Source organism: Pseudophryne corroboree, chromosome 1 (genome assembly GCF_028390025.1).
Source record: "Pseudophryne corroboree isolate aPseCor3 chromosome 1, aPseCor3.hap2, whole genome shotgun sequence".
In the NCBI taxonomy this organism is placed as follows: Eukaryota; Metazoa; Chordata; class Amphibia; order Anura; family Myobatrachidae; genus Pseudophryne; species Pseudophryne corroboree.
Genome location: NC_086444.1, coordinates 1,139,204,663 through 1,139,223,474, shown reverse-complemented (window position 1 = coordinate 1,139,223,474; position 18,812 = coordinate 1,139,204,663). Strand labels below are relative to the sequence as shown.

Below are 18,812 nucleotides of genomic sequence, written 5' to 3'. Positions count from 1 at the left end.
CTCCTCTATAACCCCACCTCCGTGCACAGGAGCTCAGTTTTGTTAACCAGTCCAATGCAGTAGCAGGTAAAAGAGACGACAACCGTTAGTAGCCAAGTTCACCACATTCTCACGACAGGAGAAGGTACCAGCGGCTAATGCCATGCAAACCCAAAGAAGCTAAGTGCGTCAGGGCGGACGCCCTGTGGAACCCAGTGTACCTCGCAGAAACTCAGAAAGAGATTTAACAAAGGTTAGTTCTTACCAAAAATCTCCTTTTCTGATGCGCGGTACACTGGGGTTCCACAGGGAATAACATCGGGGATGTCCTAAAGCAGTTCCTCATGGGAGGGTGCGCACTGCAGCAGGCACAAGAACCCAGCGTCCAAAGGAAGCATCCTGGGAGGCGGAAGTATCGAAGGCATAGAACCTTCTGAACGTGTTCACTGAGGACCACGTCACCGCCTTGCACAATTGTTCAAGGGTCGCACCACGGCGGGCCGCCCAAGAAGGTCCAACTGAGTAGAATGGGCCTTGATATTAGCATTAGCTGGACGACCAGCCTGTACATAAGCATGTGCAATCACCATTCTAATCCACCTGGCCAGGGTCTGCTTGTGAGCAGGCCAGCCACGTTTGTGAAAACCAAATAGTACAAAGAGAGAATCAGACTTTCTAATAGAAGCTGTCCTCTTCACATAGATACAGAGAGCCCATACCACATCCAAAGACCGCTCTTTGGAAGACAATTCAGGAGAGACAAAGGCCGGAACCACAATCTCCTGATTAAGGTGGAAAGAAGAGACCACCTTGGTAGATACCCGGGACGTGTTCTAAAAACCGCCCGGTCATGGTGAAAAATCAGATAGGGGGACCTACACAACAAGGCACCCAAATCCTATACCCGTCTAGCAGAGGCACTAGTAAGCAGAACAATACCTTAAGAGAAAGCCACTTAAGATCTGCAGATTCAAGAAGCTCAAACGGAGACTCTTGCAATGCCTCCAGAACCACCGAAAAAATCCCAAGGAGCCACAGGCGTCCCGTAAGGAGGTTGAATCCGTAACACACCCTGAGTGAATGTATGTACATCAGGCAGAGTCGCAATTTTTCTCTGAAACCAAACTGACATGGCCTAAGTCCAGGCCCTGTTGTAGAAAGGCCAAAAGTTTGACCGTACTAAACTTGTAAGCGTCATGATTGTTATCCGTGCACCAAGCAAAGTAGGAATTCTAGACCCTATTGTAAATCCGAGCCGAAGCTGGTTTCCGGGCCTTCAACATTGTTTGAATTACCGCCTCAGAAAATCCTTTGGTCCTTAGAACCGAAGCTTCAAGAGCCACGCCGTCCACGCCGTCCACGCCAATCGGGCCAAAACCTGATATACACAAGGGCTCTGAACGAGGAGGTCTGGGCGCTGTGGAAGTAGAAGGGGACGCTCTATTAACAGACCCTGAAGGTCTGAGAACCAATGCCGTCTGGGCCACACTGGGGCAATCAGAAGCAGGAGTACTCCTTTTTGCTTGAACTTCCTTATTACCCTGGGCAGAAGTGACACCGGAGGGAACATGTACGGCAGCCGAAAATTCCGAGGAATTGCCAGTGCGTCCACGAACGCTGCTTGAGGATCCCTTGTCCTTGCTTCGAAGACCGGAACCTTGTGATTATGTTGAGATGCCATCAGGTCTACATCTGGGAGACCCCATTTGTACACTAGGAGTTGAAATACTTCTGGATGGAGGCACCTCTCTCCAGCGTGTATGTCCTGACGACTGAGGAAGTCCGCTTCCCAGTTTAGGACCCCCGGAATGAACACTGCCGATATGGCTGGCAGATGGCGTTCTGCCCACTGAAGAATCCTTGATACTTCCCTCAATGCCATGCGGCTTCGAGTGCCACCCTGATGATTTATGTACGCCACCGTGGTGTCGTTGTCCGACTATACCTGAACTGGCCTGTTCTGTATTAAATGCTGGGCCAGGTTCAGAGCGATGAACACCGCCCGCAGTTCCAGAATGTTTATCGGGTGGAGAGACTCCTCCTTGGTCCACCGACCCTGAAGGAAGTGTTGCTCCAACACCGCGCCCCAATCTCTCAGACTGGCATCCGTCGTCAGGAGGACCCAGCTGGTGATCCAGAACAGACGACCCCTGCTCAATCGATGGTCCTGCAGCCACAAGCTCAGTGACAGACGTACCTCCGGAGACAAGGAGATCATGTGAGACCTGATCCGGTGAGGCAGGCCGACCCACTTGGCTAGAATCAGTTTCTGTAGAGGGCGGGAATGGAAATGAGCATACGCCACCATGTCGAAAGCCGACACTATGAGACCTAGCACTTGCATCGCCGAGTGTAGCGACACTTGCGGATGAGATAGGAAGCATTGAATCCTGTCCTGAAGTTTCAGGACCTTCTCCTGAGACAAGAACAACCTCTGGTTGTGAGTGTCCAACAATGCCCCTAGGTGCACCATACTCTGAGCAGGGACCAGGGAAGACTTCTTCCAGTTGAGGAGCCACCCGTGGGCTTCCAGAAACTGGAGCGTCAGATCCAGATGACATAGGAGAATTTCTGGGGAATTTGCAAGGATCAACAAGTCGTCCAGATACAGGAGGATCCTGACCCCTTGACGGCGAAGTACAGCCGTCATTACTGCCATGACCTTTGTGAAGACACGCGGGGCCGTGGTCAAACCAAAAGGTAAACCCCGAAATTGATAATGGAGGTTGCCCACAGCAAACCTCAGGTACTGCTGATGCGACATTGCAATAGGAATATGCAGGTAAGCATCCTGTATGTCCAGGGAGACCATATAATCCCCAGGCTCCAAGGCCAGAACAATAGAGCGAAGAGTTTCCATACAAACTTGAAGACTCTCACAAATTTGTTCAAGGACTTGAGGTTGAGAATGGGCCGAGAGGACCCATTCGGTTTCGGGACTAGGAACAGCGGTGAATAGTACACCTTGCCTCTCTGAGCCAGAGGCACCTGTACTACCACTCCTGTGTCCAGGAGGGACTGTACCACCAAATGAACAGTGTTTACCTTCACCTGATCCGAAGAGACGTCTGTCAGGCAAAATCGATGAGGGGGGCGATTCTTGAAGGATATGGCGTATCCGCAAGTGACGACTTCCCGTACCCAGGCGTCGGAAGTGGTCTTCAACCATTCCTTGGTAAACCCTAGAAGTCGGCCTCCCACTCTGGGATTTCCCAGAGGGAGGCCCGCCCAGTCACGCAGCAGGCTTGTCAGTTTTGGAAGCAGGCTGACGGGCAGCCCAGGCACGTTTAGGTTTGGGCTTAGCGGTCTTGGAAGTGCGAGCCTGTTTCGGGTACACCTGACCTTTTGCTTTACCTGAAGGACGAAAGCAGTGAAAGGAAGTACTCTTAACCTTCTGCACCGAAGGAGCAGTACTAGGTAGACACGCTGTTTTAGCAGAAGCTAAGTCAGCCACTATCTTGTTGAGGTCCTCTCCAAAAAGAATGTCTCCCTTAAAAGGGAGCACCACAAACCAGGACCCTAGCTATAGGATCCGGCGCGCCAAAATGGATGTAGTAGAAGCCTTGGCCACCAGAACACCAGCATCAGAAGCCGCCTCCTTAATGTAATGAGATGCTGTGTCAATATATGAGAGATACTGTCTAGCATTATCAGAAAAGTTGGAAGGCAGCTCCGCTTCCACCTCCTGAGCCCACGCTTCAATAGCCTCTGCAGCCCACGTCGCTGCAATAGTGGGCCGATGCACAGCCCCTGCGAGGGTGTAAATCGCCTTTAAGAAACCTTCCACACGCTTATCCGTCGGTTCTTTCAGAGAAGTGACGGTAGTTATAGACAGAGCTGAGGATACCACCAGCCGCACCGCTTGCGAATCCACTGGCGGGGGTGTTTCCCAATTTTTACTTAACTCCGCAGCGAGGGGAAAGCGAGCTAGCATCTTCTTGTGGTGTGAATTTCTTTCCTGGATTTTCCCAGGATTCCTGACGTATGTCAACTAAATGGTCCGAGTGAGGTAAAACTTGTTTAACGACCTTCTGATGTATAAACCTGTCCAGTTTCTTAGAGGTAGCATCAGGCTCTGGGTCATCAGTAATTTGAAGAATTAGTCTGATAGCCTCCACCTGTCAGGAACATCCACCTGTGAGACAGATTCCCCATCCAAAGTATCTGGATCAGAGTCTGTGGGGTCAGTATACACGCCATCCTCATCAGACGAGGTGTCTGGGATGTGGGTGGATTGTGAGGAAGTAATGGCCCCCTTAGAGGACTCCTTGGTCTTAGGCGGGCGAGGGTTAGATTTGTTAAGTCAGTGAGTGGTTCAATTGCTGTAACTGAGTGGACAGTTGATCTGTCCATGGCGGATTAACCACAGGGACAATATGCAGTTGTACCGGCACGTGAGGTCCCATAGGGGGCGTAAGTCTAGTTACCAGCGTATTTAATAATGTGGAGAAAGTAGCCCAAGGCGGGTCATTATGAACCCCCGTTGCTATGGTCCAACTGGGGGGTAGGGAACCCCCAGAACCTGAACCCTCTGCTGCTATGTTTTCCTCTACTGTGTCTGCAGCGTCACCACCACGCATTGTGGGATCAGCCCCAGCTCCGTCGCCCCTTGTAGCTGACATACCTGAAAGCTCAATTCACAGGCAACCCAGTACAATATCAGCAGCCTAATACCTTAACAAGAACCCCCTGTGCGGTGTATTAGCACAGAGAATTCAAGAGGTATATGGTGACTGAAAATCACAGAGAAAAATACTCAATAAGTATATCCTGTGAAACACCTATATGAACTAATACCCCTGACGCACTTAGCCCCCTGCAGGATACAGAATATAGGGATAAGCAATCTGAGTGAGATACACGGAATAGAAGCCACGCAGCAGCTGTATATGCGCACACACACAGTCACATGTACAATGCAGAAATTATGACATGCAATAAAACTGCACTGGACTAGCAATACTAAGTAATACTGCGTAAAGTTATACAGATTAGTACTGTAGATATATCAATGCACAGTAAAACACTGGATGTATATCACAGGGAACTTGTACTACATTACCCTGAATAAATGCACTCTTTCTTAATTAACACTGTCAGCAGACATGTAGAATACTTAAGTGTCCTGTAAAATGCACAGCGCTTACATGCAGGCGGCTTTACAGAGGAGACATTGCCCAAACAGTCCCAGAATCAGCTCAGCGTGTGAAGATGGCGCCCAAACGCGGACAGGGAGTGAGGGAGAGAGAGAGATGCAGCTCCAGGGCGGGAACATTTACTCTAAATGGCGCCCTGGGGCTGGGGGAGGGGCTACAGGTCAGAGCCTTATCCCCTTGCTGGACTTCACCAGCGGGTACTGTGGGCCATACACAAACGGTTTTTAGTAAAACAGACCTGTGCCCTTGCCCTGGTGGTCTAGTAGTGTCCCTGTACTGCCACAGTGTCCACGCCAGCGTGCGCGGCCCAACTCCCACCGACCACGCCGGATCGAGATTTCTAGTGGGTCCCGTCTGGGGGACCCACTTACCTCCTCCCGAAGTGCGGCCACGTGATCCTGGAGAGCTGCGGTGGTGTGTGTGTGCCTGACTGAAGAAAACCGGAGCCTCCGCTGTAAGTACCCAGCAACCAGGGCGTGGGAGTATACAGCACCGCTGGGGGAGGTGATGGAGCTGCAACAGGAGATGTGTGACTGACATCTAACACTAACAGTGTCTCTGCTGCAGTCCTTGAAGTCTTCAAAATTCACTTAAAAAAGCCCTGCCCGTTGTCTGCCTGCACTGTAGGAACCAACTACAAAACTGAGCTCCTGTGCACGGAGGCGGGGTTATAGAGGAGGCGGCGCTATGCATTCTTGGAACAGTCAAAGCTTTTAGCCTTTTGATGCCTCGGATCAAGATTCTATCTACACCTGATGTTATTCCCTGTGGAACCCCAGTGTACCCAGCAGCAGAATTTATAAATGTTACGTCAATGCTGATTGGGTGCCATGGGTAACTTCTCCACTGGCTCACTCCTCCACTTTTATCACTGCTTTGTACATCTCCCCCACAGTCTCTAGACGGTCCACTTTCTACCCTCGATGTGAATCAAAAGACCCCTCTTACCCATCAGGCAGGAAAAAAAAAATTAAAAGTTAAAGTGAGCCACATAGATGTGAAATAAAAAAATTAAAATGTTACTGGTTGCACCTAGGGCTGTTGAGGATTTGGGAGCAGGAGCCAGGAGGCCCTGTCTGATTATATGAACTTAATGAGCAGAAATGGAGTTTCCAGCATGTGTGTCTGTGTTACGGGTAGAGCACTATTATTTAAATCACAATTTAACTTAAAATACTAGATGGCTTGTTACAAAAGAGCTACTGTACCAATAATATTTACTGAAAAGTTCCCATATCATCATAGAACTTTAGTTGCCTGACACTGTATGTACATTTGCAAAGCAGACACCAGATGCTATTGTTATCTGGTATCAGACAACCCCAGCAAGCCATGTGGGTTATAATGCTGCTCCATGTGAGGGCTAGCATCACCTTCTCCATAATCCCAATATTATTATAGATATTTTATTTTCAGTACTGAAAATCTCCTACAACTGGTTACACATATCTCTCTCTGATTTTTATCAGTGCCAAGTTATTTATATTACACTTAAAGTGCATTTATATTACACTTTGCCTGACTTGAAATATCTGCTCTAGATGCATATAAGACCTTGTGGGAGTGTGAAAATAAACACAATTGTTGCAAGTTGTTCTAGTTACTGTATATGCATAATTATTTAAATGTGGGTTCACACTGAGTACTGTACACTATAATTTACCCCACACTTTTGCTTCCAATCAAGTGTCAGAACACCGCTGTCCCTTTATCCTTTAATACCTTAACCAAAAACTAAGCATAAAACACTCTGTAAGATTATATTAATAATAAATCTTCAGTAATTTAGATTTATATGAATTATATATAGAGTGTCATTGTTGCTGCAGTGGCAGGTGCTACAGACCCAGCCTGACAAATGGAACATAAAACACAATGAATTACAGTGTTAACTAAATCTCCTCCGTAATTACTCTACTAATTTGAAGACAATGTTCTTTTGGCTCTTTTGCTCAGTAAGTGGGTCCAATTAGGAAAAGTTAAGAATAGAAGAAAACACAACTCAGATACAGTGCAGGAAAATGGCTTAGCGACGTTTTATTGACTGTGGTTCTGGGTGCCTGTTTTTTTTCCTCTCGGGAAGAGAGTGTGGTCGCAGCTCTTCAGCTCCGTGGGCATACGGGCAATTGCTGGCCGCCCGCGGGCAGCTGTCCGGATGGTGGACATAAAACCAGCAAAGCCGTGTTTTTAAAACGTCTGCCGAGAGTCTTTTCTTGGCTTCTGTCCTGTGTTTACTTGAGGCGGTTTGTGTTTCTTGGCTCCAGTCACGTATCGAGACCGTTGAATTCATCACTGAAGCAAAAAAAAAAAGATATATATTTACATTAGTTATTTACAAAAAACTAGAGATAAGCAGGTTCGGATTTACTCGGTTCTTAACGCCAGAATTATCGCAAGTTCTTTTTTTCTGGATTTTTGTTATTGGCTAACCCAAACACGTGCCGACCGTGAGCCAATAAGGAGGTTCGAGTAAATCCGAGTAAAACCGAACCCGCTCATCTCTACAAAAAACACAATCAACTAGCACCTGTTTATGGAGGATCCTAGTTGGCACCACAACTAGCAGCGCGTTCAGACTGGGGACACAGAGATGCCCTAACTCAGCAAGAGCTGCAATCAATGAAGAGATGTACGGGATTGGGGGGGTGGGGAGTACTTTTATTCCATAGTACAGTATTTCACAAACTTGGTTCTCAAGGGACTTGACAGTCCACATTTTGAGGAAATCCATACTTGAGCACAGGTTATGTAATTAGTATCTCAGTTGGCATCCGGTCAGGATCCCAGCAGTCGAAATTCACATGCCAGAATCCGCCACTACTCACAATTACAACACTGGCATCCTGAATATGGTCGAAAGCCCGGTGCCGGGATCCTGAACAAGTGTGTATCGGACTGACTGGGAGGTAAGCTGCGCTGGGGGAAGGGGTTTAGGTCTAGGCCACAGGGTGGGTGGGTTAGGGGGACGGACGGACCGTTAGGGTTAGGCTGCAAAGAAGGAAGGTTAGGTTGAGGAACCGCCATAGAAGGTTAGGCTGTGTGTGTGGGGGGGGGGGGGGGGGGGGATCCAGGGAGGGTTAGGTTTAGGCTGTGGTGAGGGAGGGTTAGGTTTAGGCTGTGGTGAGGGCGGGTTAGGCTGTGGTGAGGGAGGGAGGGTTAGGCTGTGGTGAGGGAGGGTTAGGCTAGGCTGTGGTGAGGGAGGGTTAGGCTGTGGTGAGGGAGGGTTAGGCTGTGGTGAGGGAGGGTTAGGCTGTGGTGAGGGAGGGTTAGGCTGTGGGTGAGGAAGGGTTAGGTTTAGGCTGTGGTGAGGGAGGGTTAGGCTGTGGTGAGGGAGGGTTAGGCTGTGGTGAGAGAGGGTTAGGCTGTGGTGAGGGAGGGTTAGGCTGTGGTGAGGGAGGGTTAGGCTGTGGTGAGGGAGGGTTAGGCTGTGGTGAGGGAGGGTCAGGCTGTGGTGAGGGAGGGTCAGGCTGTGGTGAGAGAGGGTTAGGCCGTGGTGAGAGAGGGTTAGGTTTAGGCTGTGGTGAGAGAGGGTTAGGCTGTGGTGAGGAAGGGTTAGGCTGTGGTGAGGGAGGGTAAGGTTTAGTCACCACCAGGAAGGGTTAGGCTGCGGGGTGGGGAGGGGTTGGTCTTAGGCTTCTAGAAGGGAGGGTTAGGGGGCCATAGGGGGAAGGTCGGGATTCTCAACAACGGGATGCCGCAGTCGGTATTCTGAACGCCAGCATATCAATCCCAACACCCTCAGTCATTTTGATTTTATCATCAGTGCTCATTCATGGATATCCTTAATAACCGACCTGTTTGGGAAATACTGCATTAGTGGAAACTGCAATGTCAAAGTAAGAGACAGGGACAAGAGACATGCTTAGAAGGGAAGCTACATAGGGATTTGTAAATGGGAACAGTTAGAAGACCCCTACTATAGCAGGGAGCACAGACTCTAATGCAGACCCAGTGAAACCTGACCTCTATAGACCACTGCTCTTAGTGTAATAGTCATCCAGCTGTACAACTATCAGGACACTATACTAGCCACTAGCATTCTGGGAAATGCAGGGCTTAATGTTTATGGAGAGCCGGGGCCTGTTGACCAGACTCCATACCCTACATTTGCCAGAAACAACAGTACTCGACTTTATACTATGTACTGGAAAACGCTTCTAAGCACATTCATTTATATCAGTAAATTGTATTTTCATTGCTCTGTATGAAACCCTCCTGCACAGCTGTTTGCTCGGGGTAACAGGCAGATGATATTACATTTAGGTCACGTTGTTTATCATTTCTCTCAGAGTGGAATAAGTTACATTTAGCCTCGGGGTCCCTACACCTGGGGGAACAGGAGAGCTGCGGTCACAGTGGCACTTAATAAGGAAAGAAGTGACAGTACAGAACGTAGCTCACAGGGCGCACAGATCTTATTATATTATATTATGCAAAATAAGAAACAACGGAGACAATGCTGCCTTAAAGCTGTTGGAATGCGAATAAAGAAAAATATAAGAAACATTATGAATAAAACAAAATATAATAAAAACAACATTTTACACTGAAATATATTTTTAATACCTGTAGGACTTTTGATTTATAAAACATATAAGGCACTCTCAATACAAAGGCTGGGTACACACTCAGCTGATGGATCAGCTGCCTGGCTGATTCGCCAACTGATCTATCAGCTGCCTGGCTGATTCGCCAACTGATCTATCAGCTGCCTGGCTGATTCGCCAACTGATCTATCAGCTGACTGGCTGATTTGCCAACTGATCTATCGATTGGTATGGTGAATGCACAGACGATCTTGTTATGATTACCTTGAAAGACCTGATGATTGTTCCTGAGCAGGGTCTGTAGGCCTCCACATTCATTCTTCAGCCTCTGCAAGGTCTCTCTGTCCAGGACTTCCGCTACTTCCCGTAAAGGAAGACATCCTATGGAAGATGCACAATAAACATTATTTAGGAAAAAACATGGAATCCTGTACCTTATTTATCATACATCTTATACAAGGTAAGCTCCAGTCTTACAACTAAGTTCCGAAGGTGGGTTAGGTGGAACAGAATAATAGTTGTGCTTCACAGCAGTGATTCCCAAACTCGATACTCAAGGCACCCTAACGGTCCAGGTTTTAAGGATATCCATGGCTGAACACAGATGGTTAAATCAAATTGATTGTGGTACTCATTAGATCACATGTCCAAGCTTGGTCATCCTCAAAACCTGGACCATTAGGGTGCCGTGAGGACCAAGTTTGGGAACCTCTGCAATAGCATAACACAGGTTACATAAAATAGTTGGTCGTCTGGCACACTGACATGCTGTACGTAAAAATGACTGCCCAATACATATAATAATGGGGCGCTTTATAGGTATACAATAATGCACCAAGAGAGAAGAGCACTTACTCCCCCTGTTCCAGGTGCTGCTTGCCCCATCATGTACAATGTCCTTCTCCTCCTCTGTGTTAGAGCTCAGCAGTAACTGGGCAACCTGCAGGACAACCTGATCAATGAAATCTCTGGGGAGTAAGACACAGTTCCTGATCTGTTCTACTTTGTCCCGCGGTCGGAAGCCAGGTATCCAGCTGGAATGCTCTGCCTTTAGGTCATCGGTGCTTTCTTCTCCATTAGTAGTGTCTGTGTGACCATCACAAAGCCTGGAGTCTGTATTATCACTTGTAGAGTCAGCAGAATGACTGGCTATATACTGAGCCCTCCGCTCATCAACCTGCGCCTCCTCCAGCGGGGAATACCGCCTTGTTTCCCCTATAAGGCACACCTGTGGTCAAACCATTGCAAAGACAGGTCAGGAGCCATTCACTGTATCCAAAAATGTAGCAAATATTTATTATAAGTAATTTAATCTTCGGACACATGGTCAACAGCTAGACATGGAAGATGGCGGCACGTGCTCTCCGTTTACTCGTTACATTATCCAAATTGCGGCTCATGTACATGTGACAACACTGTAGCAGGTAGATAGTCACTAAGGGCCTAACTCAAGGTTGATTGCAAAACAAAATTCTCCTCTAATGGACAAAACCATGTGCATTGCAGGTGGGGTAGATGCAACATGTGCAGAGAGTTAGATTTGGGTGGGGTGTGTTCAAACTGAAATCTAAATTGCAGTGTAAAAATAAAGCCGCCAGTATTTATCCTGCACAGAAACAATATAAGCCACCCAAATCTAACTCTCACTGCACGTTATATCTGCCCCCCTGCAGTGCACTTGGGGGGGTCATTCCGACCTGTTCGCACACTGACATTTTCCGCAGAGCAGCGTTCAAGTCACTACTGCGCATGCGTATGCACCGCAATGCGCAGGCGCGTCATACGGGTACAAAGCGGATCGTTGCTGAGCGATGGATTTAACGAAGAATCCATTCGCACAGCCGATCGCAAGGAGATTGACAGGAAAAAGGCGCATGTGGGTGTCAACTGACCGTTTTCTGGGAGTGTTTGGGAAAATGCAGGCGTGTCCAAGCGTTTGCAGGGCGGGTGTCTGACGTCAATTCCGGGACCGGACAGGCTGAAGAGATCGCAGCGGCAGAATATGTTCAGACCTACTCAGAAAATGCACAAAATGTTTTTGCAAAGCTCGGCTGCACAGGCGATCGCACACTTGCAAAGTAAAAATACACTCCCCTATAGGCGGCGACTATCTGATCGCAGCGCTGCAATAAGTAGCTAGCGAGCGATCAACTCGGAATGACCCCCTTGGTTTTGCCTATTAGAGGAAAATGTTGTTTTGCAATCAACCTTGAATTAGGCCCTAAGAGCCTAGTAACAATCTGCACATTGCCATGACCCTAATGATAGACGTAATGTCATTTTGCCCTGGAAAGAAAAGACCGGAGCTAAAGCTGGGACACTTACTCGCTTTGTCGACGGGATTCTAAGACAGTCTTCTTCCACGTTAAATCCGCACTGAGCGCCAATTTCAGTAACAAAGTCCAAGTATTCCCTATACTGAGTCTTCTGGCTGGATTTTCTGTTGTACTTTCCATAGAAATTGAAGAAGCAACATGGTAACACGAAGAAGCAGCAGGAGTATGAAGACCTGGGAGAGAGGATGCTAAATGAAGGCACAGATAGAGAGGATGCATCGTCCCACTACAATAACTAGTAATGTGCGTCAGGCAGGGCTGCACGGTGCTCCCAAGAGCAGAACACTATAGAAACAACAGACTGTCAAATATCTCTGGTTATGATAATATAAAGCCTGCGTGCGCCAACATGATTACCAAAGGAAATCGTCATTTCATGCTCATTAACCCTTTACATTTCAGTAGCGGCTCAAAAGGATCATTTAAAAAGTAGGTTCAGCCTCTTCACTTACTGCAGGTTATAGGATCCTTGGGTTACATTTCTAGTTTTGCAGTATGCATTGCATCTTTTACCCAGGTATGGTGGTGAGGGGCTCATGTAAAAACTACTTGGGCTTACAATGTGTGTTGTAGGTCCTACTATTGCTACAGTGTGCATGCATCTCTGTTGGTATACCCAGCATGGGGGACCAGCTGCAGTACTGGGAGTGGCCGCGTCATTGTGGCGTCACACTGACAATGTACTGGGGGAGAAGAGTGAAGTTAGCACCTCGCTGGCTGTCTGGGTCCAGGAGACGCGCACCTGAAACCAGCTATCACTGAGCCTGAGCTGTGAGATGGACCTAGAGGTAAAGGCAGAGAGAGAGAGGCTTTATGATCTGCTGCTTCTCTACTTCACCAAGAGTAGTAACAGGGGAGCGATGTTCTCCACATCCACAGGTGAACCTCCAAGGGGAACAGATCGGTCTGTGTACTGTATGGGGGTCTGCTATGACCCCCACTGATAGAATGCTGCTGGTTGAGAACCTCGTCTCTGGGGGGCTTATTCAGATGTAGATGGAGGCTTACATAGACGCAGCAGCAATAGCTCTAATATGGTAATGCAGCAGGAAGCGCCATGCTTCCATTAATGATCCTAGCTTCCTAGGACGCATCATCGGTTCATCTGTGAAACCATCGGCCGGCTGCGTGACATATGGGGTTGCACAAGCTGGCCGCTGCAAATAAAACAATGAGGTCAGGAAATCTCATTCCTCTGGCGGAGATCCTGGTCTCGTCCCTCACCCACAATGGCGGCAACACACCTTCGTTTTGGGAAACTTAAGCCAATGCAGCACCCTTCCCGTACCAAAACGGCATCAGACTGTCAATCACTGACTATCTGATGCCGTACTGCGTCTTACAACGCAGACTTGTGCTGCCCATACGCAGTACGGATCTGGCACACGTGCAAAGTACCAAACACTGCAGCACCTCTATCCACATCTGAATAAGGCCCTGGCTGCGCAGGGATGAAGCCCCCCCCCCCCTACCACCCTATCAGTTTATAATTGACAACAAAGATAAGCTAACGCTAAAAAGTAATAAAGACTAGAGAATACTTCTCATCGGCTCCACTGTCCCGGACAAGCCGCCCTCCTGCACAGGTGAGTGTGACAATTGGGGATACCCAGTATGATCCAATTTTTGTAACCAGATTACAGTACTTTCCCGTCTTTGTCTCGTCCTTTATTTGGTAACTGGAGGACCACTGTACATACAGGAACTCCAAAGCGTTGCAGATGCAACTTCCAGAGGACAATGGTGTAAGTTTTCACGATACACGTTTTCTACCCAATATCAACTAGTCCAATAAGATGCAACATCTACTAGATCACTAGAATGTCATATCCAGCACGCACTATGGGGGTCATTCAGAGTTGTTAGCTCGCTAGCTGCTTTTAGCAGCCGTGCAAACGCTAAGCCGCCGACCTTTGGGAGTGTATCTTAGCTTAGCAGAAGTGCGAACGAAAGGATCGCAGAGCGGCTACAAACTATTTTTGAGCAGTTTCAGAGTAGCTTCAGACATACTCAGCACTTGCGATCACTTCAGACTGTTCAGTTCCTGTTTTGATGTCACGAACACGCCCTGCGTTCGGCCAGCCACGCCTGCGTTTTTCCGGGCACGCCTGAGTTTTTACGATCAATCCCTGAAAACGGTCAGTTCACACCCAGAAACACCCACTTCATGTCAATCACTCTGCGGTCAGCAGTGCGACTGAAAAGCTTTGCTAGACCTTGTGTAAAAAACCATTGGCTGTTGTGAAAGTACGTCGCACATGCGCATTGCGCCGCATACGCATGCATTGAAGTGCCGCTTTTTTACCTAATCGCTGCGCTGCGAACGAAAACAGCTAGCGAACAACTCGGAATGACCACCTATATTCCATCCCTGAAAGCTCCGGATTCACACCCCCATTGCCATTGTAACAGGAAATAGGAAGTAAAATCAGGATTTTGGTACTTACCAATAAATCCCTTTCTCCGATTCCACAGGGGCCACTAGATTTTTAATTATTAATGAGCTGAGTCCTGACTCCCCTGCAGGGAGGAATGTAGCCAAAGCAAGATGTAACAATATTTCTGCAGCACACTGCACAGAAAAGCTACAAACCCCAGAGACAGGTGTGTTGCCTAGAGACCATGAGAGCTGGGAGCTGCCGCCGGGGGGAATAAGCTTCACCCCCCTTCCCCCCTCATACCTTATACATGTTAAGCAAATTAAGAATCCTCCCTGCGCAGCCAGGAGAGGAAAGAAGCTTTCAGCGGGCCGGGGAGCGGGGGACTGTGGTGTTTTTAGTGATCATCAGTGAGCGATGGTATCAGAATGACACACACCCCGGTTGTCGGTCAGGGTGGTGCAGGGGAACTGTATAATCACATACTCAGCCTCCCCCATTCATCATGTCTGTTTCCCCATAAGGAGGAACAGGTAAGGATCAACTTCACTGATGATCTCGTCATGCAGCGGCCGGGGAGCGGAGAAAGCCCGCCGAACAGAGCGGGAGTTAGCTCCGCCCTCCTAGTTCTTTGTGGCCGCTGCTGTCTCAGTGCATCCCCCGGCCGCCTGTATGCTGCGGCCGGGGAGCGGAGAGCCTGAGTCCGCCGAAAAGAGCGGGAGTTAGCTCCGCCCCCTCGTTCTTGATGGCCGCTGCTGTGCTTTCTCCCTGCATCCCCCGGCCGCCTGTATGCTGCCGCCGGGGAGCGGTTTCACTTATCAAATTAAAAACCACATTATCCCCCGGCTGCCTGTAAGTGTGTATGCTGCAGCCGGGGAGTGTAAATGTATCACCCGCCTGCCTGTAGCTCCATTGTAACTACGCTCCAGTGGCCCCTAGTGGATGAAGGAGAAACACTATCTGACACACTTATTATGTGAGTGTGTGTATAATTGACTGTGCATACACGGGCCTAACTGAGGTGTTTGTAATATTGTCACCCCCATACACAGCTTGCCATGTCTAACAGAGAAGACAGAGAGGGACTGACAGTCTTGTAGACGCGCTCTGCGGAAACTCATCATGTGGATTAGTGAATACATATATATAACATATATATAACATATATATACGTGCAAGCCAAATCTAAGCTCAAATTATTGCAGTCTTAGCTTTTTAACTTGTGTTAGTTTCCATGTACTTTGTACTGGCATATAATTGGATCAAAATTAACTTAAACGTAAATACAGTTAAAACTAGTAAATTAAAAAATCTTCCTACACAGTCATAGGAGGACTACACATTTACAGATGAAAAATATATGTACCTCACACTGTAACAATTGTGCACACGTTACATTTTTGCAGCAAGATAAGGGGTCATTCTGAGTTGATCGCTCGCTAGCTATTTTTTGCAGCGCTGCGATCAGATAGTCGCCGCCTATAGGGGAGTGTATTTTTGCTTTGCAAGCGTGCGATCGAATGTGCAGCCGAGCACTACAAAAAAGTGCTGTGCAGTTTCTGAGTAGCTCAGAACTTACTCAGCCACTGCGATCACTTCAGCCTGTTCTTGTCCGGAATTGACGTCAGACATCCGCCCTGCAAACGCTTGGACACGCCTGCGTTTTTCCAAACACTCCCAGAAAACAGTCAGTTGACACCCATAAACGCCCTCTTCCTGTCAATCTCCTTGCGATCGGCTGCGCGAATGGATTCTTCGTTAAATCCATCGCTCAGCAACGATCCGCTCTGTACCCGTACGACGTGCCTGCGCATTGCGGTGCATACGCATGCGCAGTAGTGACCTGATTGCAGCACAGCGAAAAATCCTAGCGTGCGATCAGGTCAGAATGACCCCCATAGACTCTTCTGTGGATATGGTCAAGGGTGTGGGAGGAGTCATATGGGGCATGGGAGGAGTCAGATGGGACATGCTTTATGGACTCTGATAGAGGATTATTCATGTGCAGGATACGGGGACATATGCAAATTTAAATGAGATTTACATTTAGAATCTGATTGGTTGCTCTGGGAAACATCTCCATTCCTGTAAACCCTCATTAAATATACCACTTAGTGTCTTTGTGAACTGGCCCTAATATGGTCTTTGTTTGGCTTGTTCCCAGTAAACCTGTGCCTACTACATACATAGCTGTATATAATTTGGTTTGGTTTTTATTCTGCTTTCATTACCGAGCGGCGATGACCGGGATCCACGGCGTCAGTTCATCAGAATGGTTACCGATTATCCAGTCTGTGTCTGGAAATAAATAATCATCACTTGGCGTAATTGAAGATTCCTGGGGAAACAATGCTTCCGCAAATTAGAAATGATTCAGGGCCCTAAATAAATGAAAACTCATACACAGTTGTAAATGGCACCAATTGTCTTGGCTGATATAACACTTCTAAACATTTATTTCAAGAGCTTATAAGAACACCCCTCAGAGTCACAGTAGATCACAGAAAACTGAGTTCATGTTACAAAAATGTACAAAACATTTTATAAAATAGACCAAAATAAAACAAACACACACAAAATATCCTAACTGAAACAGTGTAGATCAGTGGTTCTCAACCCTTGGGTAACCACAATGGGTCATATTTTGTGGATCTCTTTGGGGAGGGTTAATTCAATTGTTGCTGTTTAGATGCCCAGCAGCTGCGGTGATGACATTTCTTCTCGCAGCCTCCTGAGGCACGAGAAGAAATGCGCGCTAAGTCGGCACTTTGGGCATCCGAACGGGAGTTTGGATGCCCAAAGCTGGACTTTAGATGATTTTAGTCATTTTACACGGCCATGCCCTGTCTGTTTGGGCGTGACATGCGATATGCATGTGTGCCCTAACAACAATTGAATCTTGACAATAGTTTGGGTGTCTAAACAGACCTGTTTAGACAGGATTTTTATACACCCAAAACAACTGAATTCCCCCCCATTAACCATACGAAGGCGAGTTCATCTATTTTGCTAGGTCAGTAATTATCCCACCTGCTCCCACAGACAGAAATCTTCAAAACATGACCTGCTGGGAGTACTTGAGGGATAGAGTTGAGAACATCCGGTGTAAACGAATTATTTAAATATCACACCCGTAAACTGTTTGCCGGGAAACGTGCCGTTATTGGCACGCTAAGATTTCATGGGAACATATTTAGTTTTGAAGCAAATTTTCAGAATACCTCCAAAACAGTTTGTGACCCATACATCGCCCATATTTTTCTTCTACGAACATCGATGCCTCGACCTCGGTGCTTTAAAAAAAATAATAATAATAATAATTAAATAAATAAATAGGTTAAATGAAAAACGTACAGTATATAGTGATATTGGAAAATAGTTAAAAATGTCTGGCATTACTTTAATGTATTGCTTTAAATGGCAGGCACAAAGATGTCTATATTTCATTTTAAAAGACAAATACATTGCAATATTGTTTTAATGCTGGTGATCTTTAGTAATTTGGTCATTAGGTAATTAGGTAGCACTGGTGTTCCAGAAATAGGCCAAGGTGACTAAAACGGATCTTTCAAACACCTTTATGGACCCTACACACTTGGCGATAACGATGATCGATATGAACGGTATTGTTCAAAAATGAACAATAAATCGTTCATATCGGTCAGTGTGTATGCATCAACGATGAACGATTCGCGGCCCGCTATCGTTCATCGTTGATCTATCCTCGTTTATACATGCATGTCAATTTGGACGTTAATAGGATTTTAAATACCTGCCGGTAAATCCTTTTCTCGTAGTCCATAAGAGATATTGGGGACACATTAATACGATGGGTATAATAATAGACGGGGTCCAAAGGAGCCGGTGCGCTTTAAATTTCTTCCACTGGGTGTGCTGGCTCCTCCCCTCTATGCCCCCTCCTACAGGCAGTTATAGGTATACTTGATAGAAGGAACGTAACAACGAGAAGTGTGGTGAGATTTACACACCAGCACACCACAACACAACTGGGCCAGCAACAGCTGGCAACATAAACAGCTGAACATGTAACATCTAACAGAGAACCTGCAGAACGTCACCGCACAGAGGCGGGCGCCCAATATCCCTTATGGACTACGAGAAAAGGATTTACCGGTAGGTATTTAAAATCCTATTTTCTCTAGCATTCATATATTGGGGACACATTAGTACGATGGGGATGTCCCAAAGCTTCCAGAACGGGCGGGAACGTGCAGAGACATCTGCAGCACCGCCTGCCCAAACTGGGTATCTTCTTTGGCCAGGGTATCAAACTTGTAGAACTTCACAAAGGTATTCTTCCCCGACCAGGTAGAGGCCCGGCAAAGTTGCAAAGCTGAAACTCCATGGGCAGCTACCCAGGAAGAGTCAAACAATCTAGTAGAGTGGGCTTTTAGA

The 18,812-nt window shown here is 47.3% G+C and overlaps 1 protein-coding gene, 1 long non-coding RNA gene and 1 other non-coding gene across 5 annotated transcripts in view; 1 reads left to right on the top strand and 2 right to left on the bottom strand.

The window, feature by feature from the left end:
* LOC134928455 (uncharacterized) overlaps positions 1-18,812 on the top strand; it is a 166,290-nt gene that overhangs the window by 140,710 nt on the left and 6,768 nt on the right. The gene's annotated exons all lie outside the window — the stretch shown is intronic.
* The window catches only part of TRMT44 (tRNA methyltransferase 44 homolog), a 325,304-nt gene continuing 313,639 nt past the window's right edge, over positions 7,148-18,812 (bottom strand). For all 3 annotated transcript variants that reach the window (XM_063924178.1, XM_063924184.1, XM_063924169.1), the window contains exons 6-11: positions 17,618-17,689; positions 16,628-16,734; positions 12,008-12,191; positions 10,538-10,910; positions 9,947-10,063; positions 7,148-7,427 (exon numbers count right to left, since the gene is read on the bottom strand). In XM_063924178.1, coding sequence (XP_063780248.1) covers positions 7,162-7,427; positions 9,947-10,063; positions 10,538-10,910; positions 12,008-12,191; positions 16,628-16,734; positions 17,618-17,689 — 1,119 coding nt within the window. In that variant the 3' untranslated portion in view covers positions 7,148-7,161. The remainder of the gene's footprint in view (positions 7,428-9,946; positions 10,064-10,537; positions 10,911-12,007; positions 12,192-16,627; positions 16,735-17,617; positions 17,690-18,812) is intronic.
* On the bottom strand, positions 14,819-14,952 carry LOC134932639 (U8 small nucleolar RNA). The gene has a single exon (XR_010179434.1). It is a non-coding gene; the product is annotated as a U8 small nucleolar RNA (small nucleolar RNA).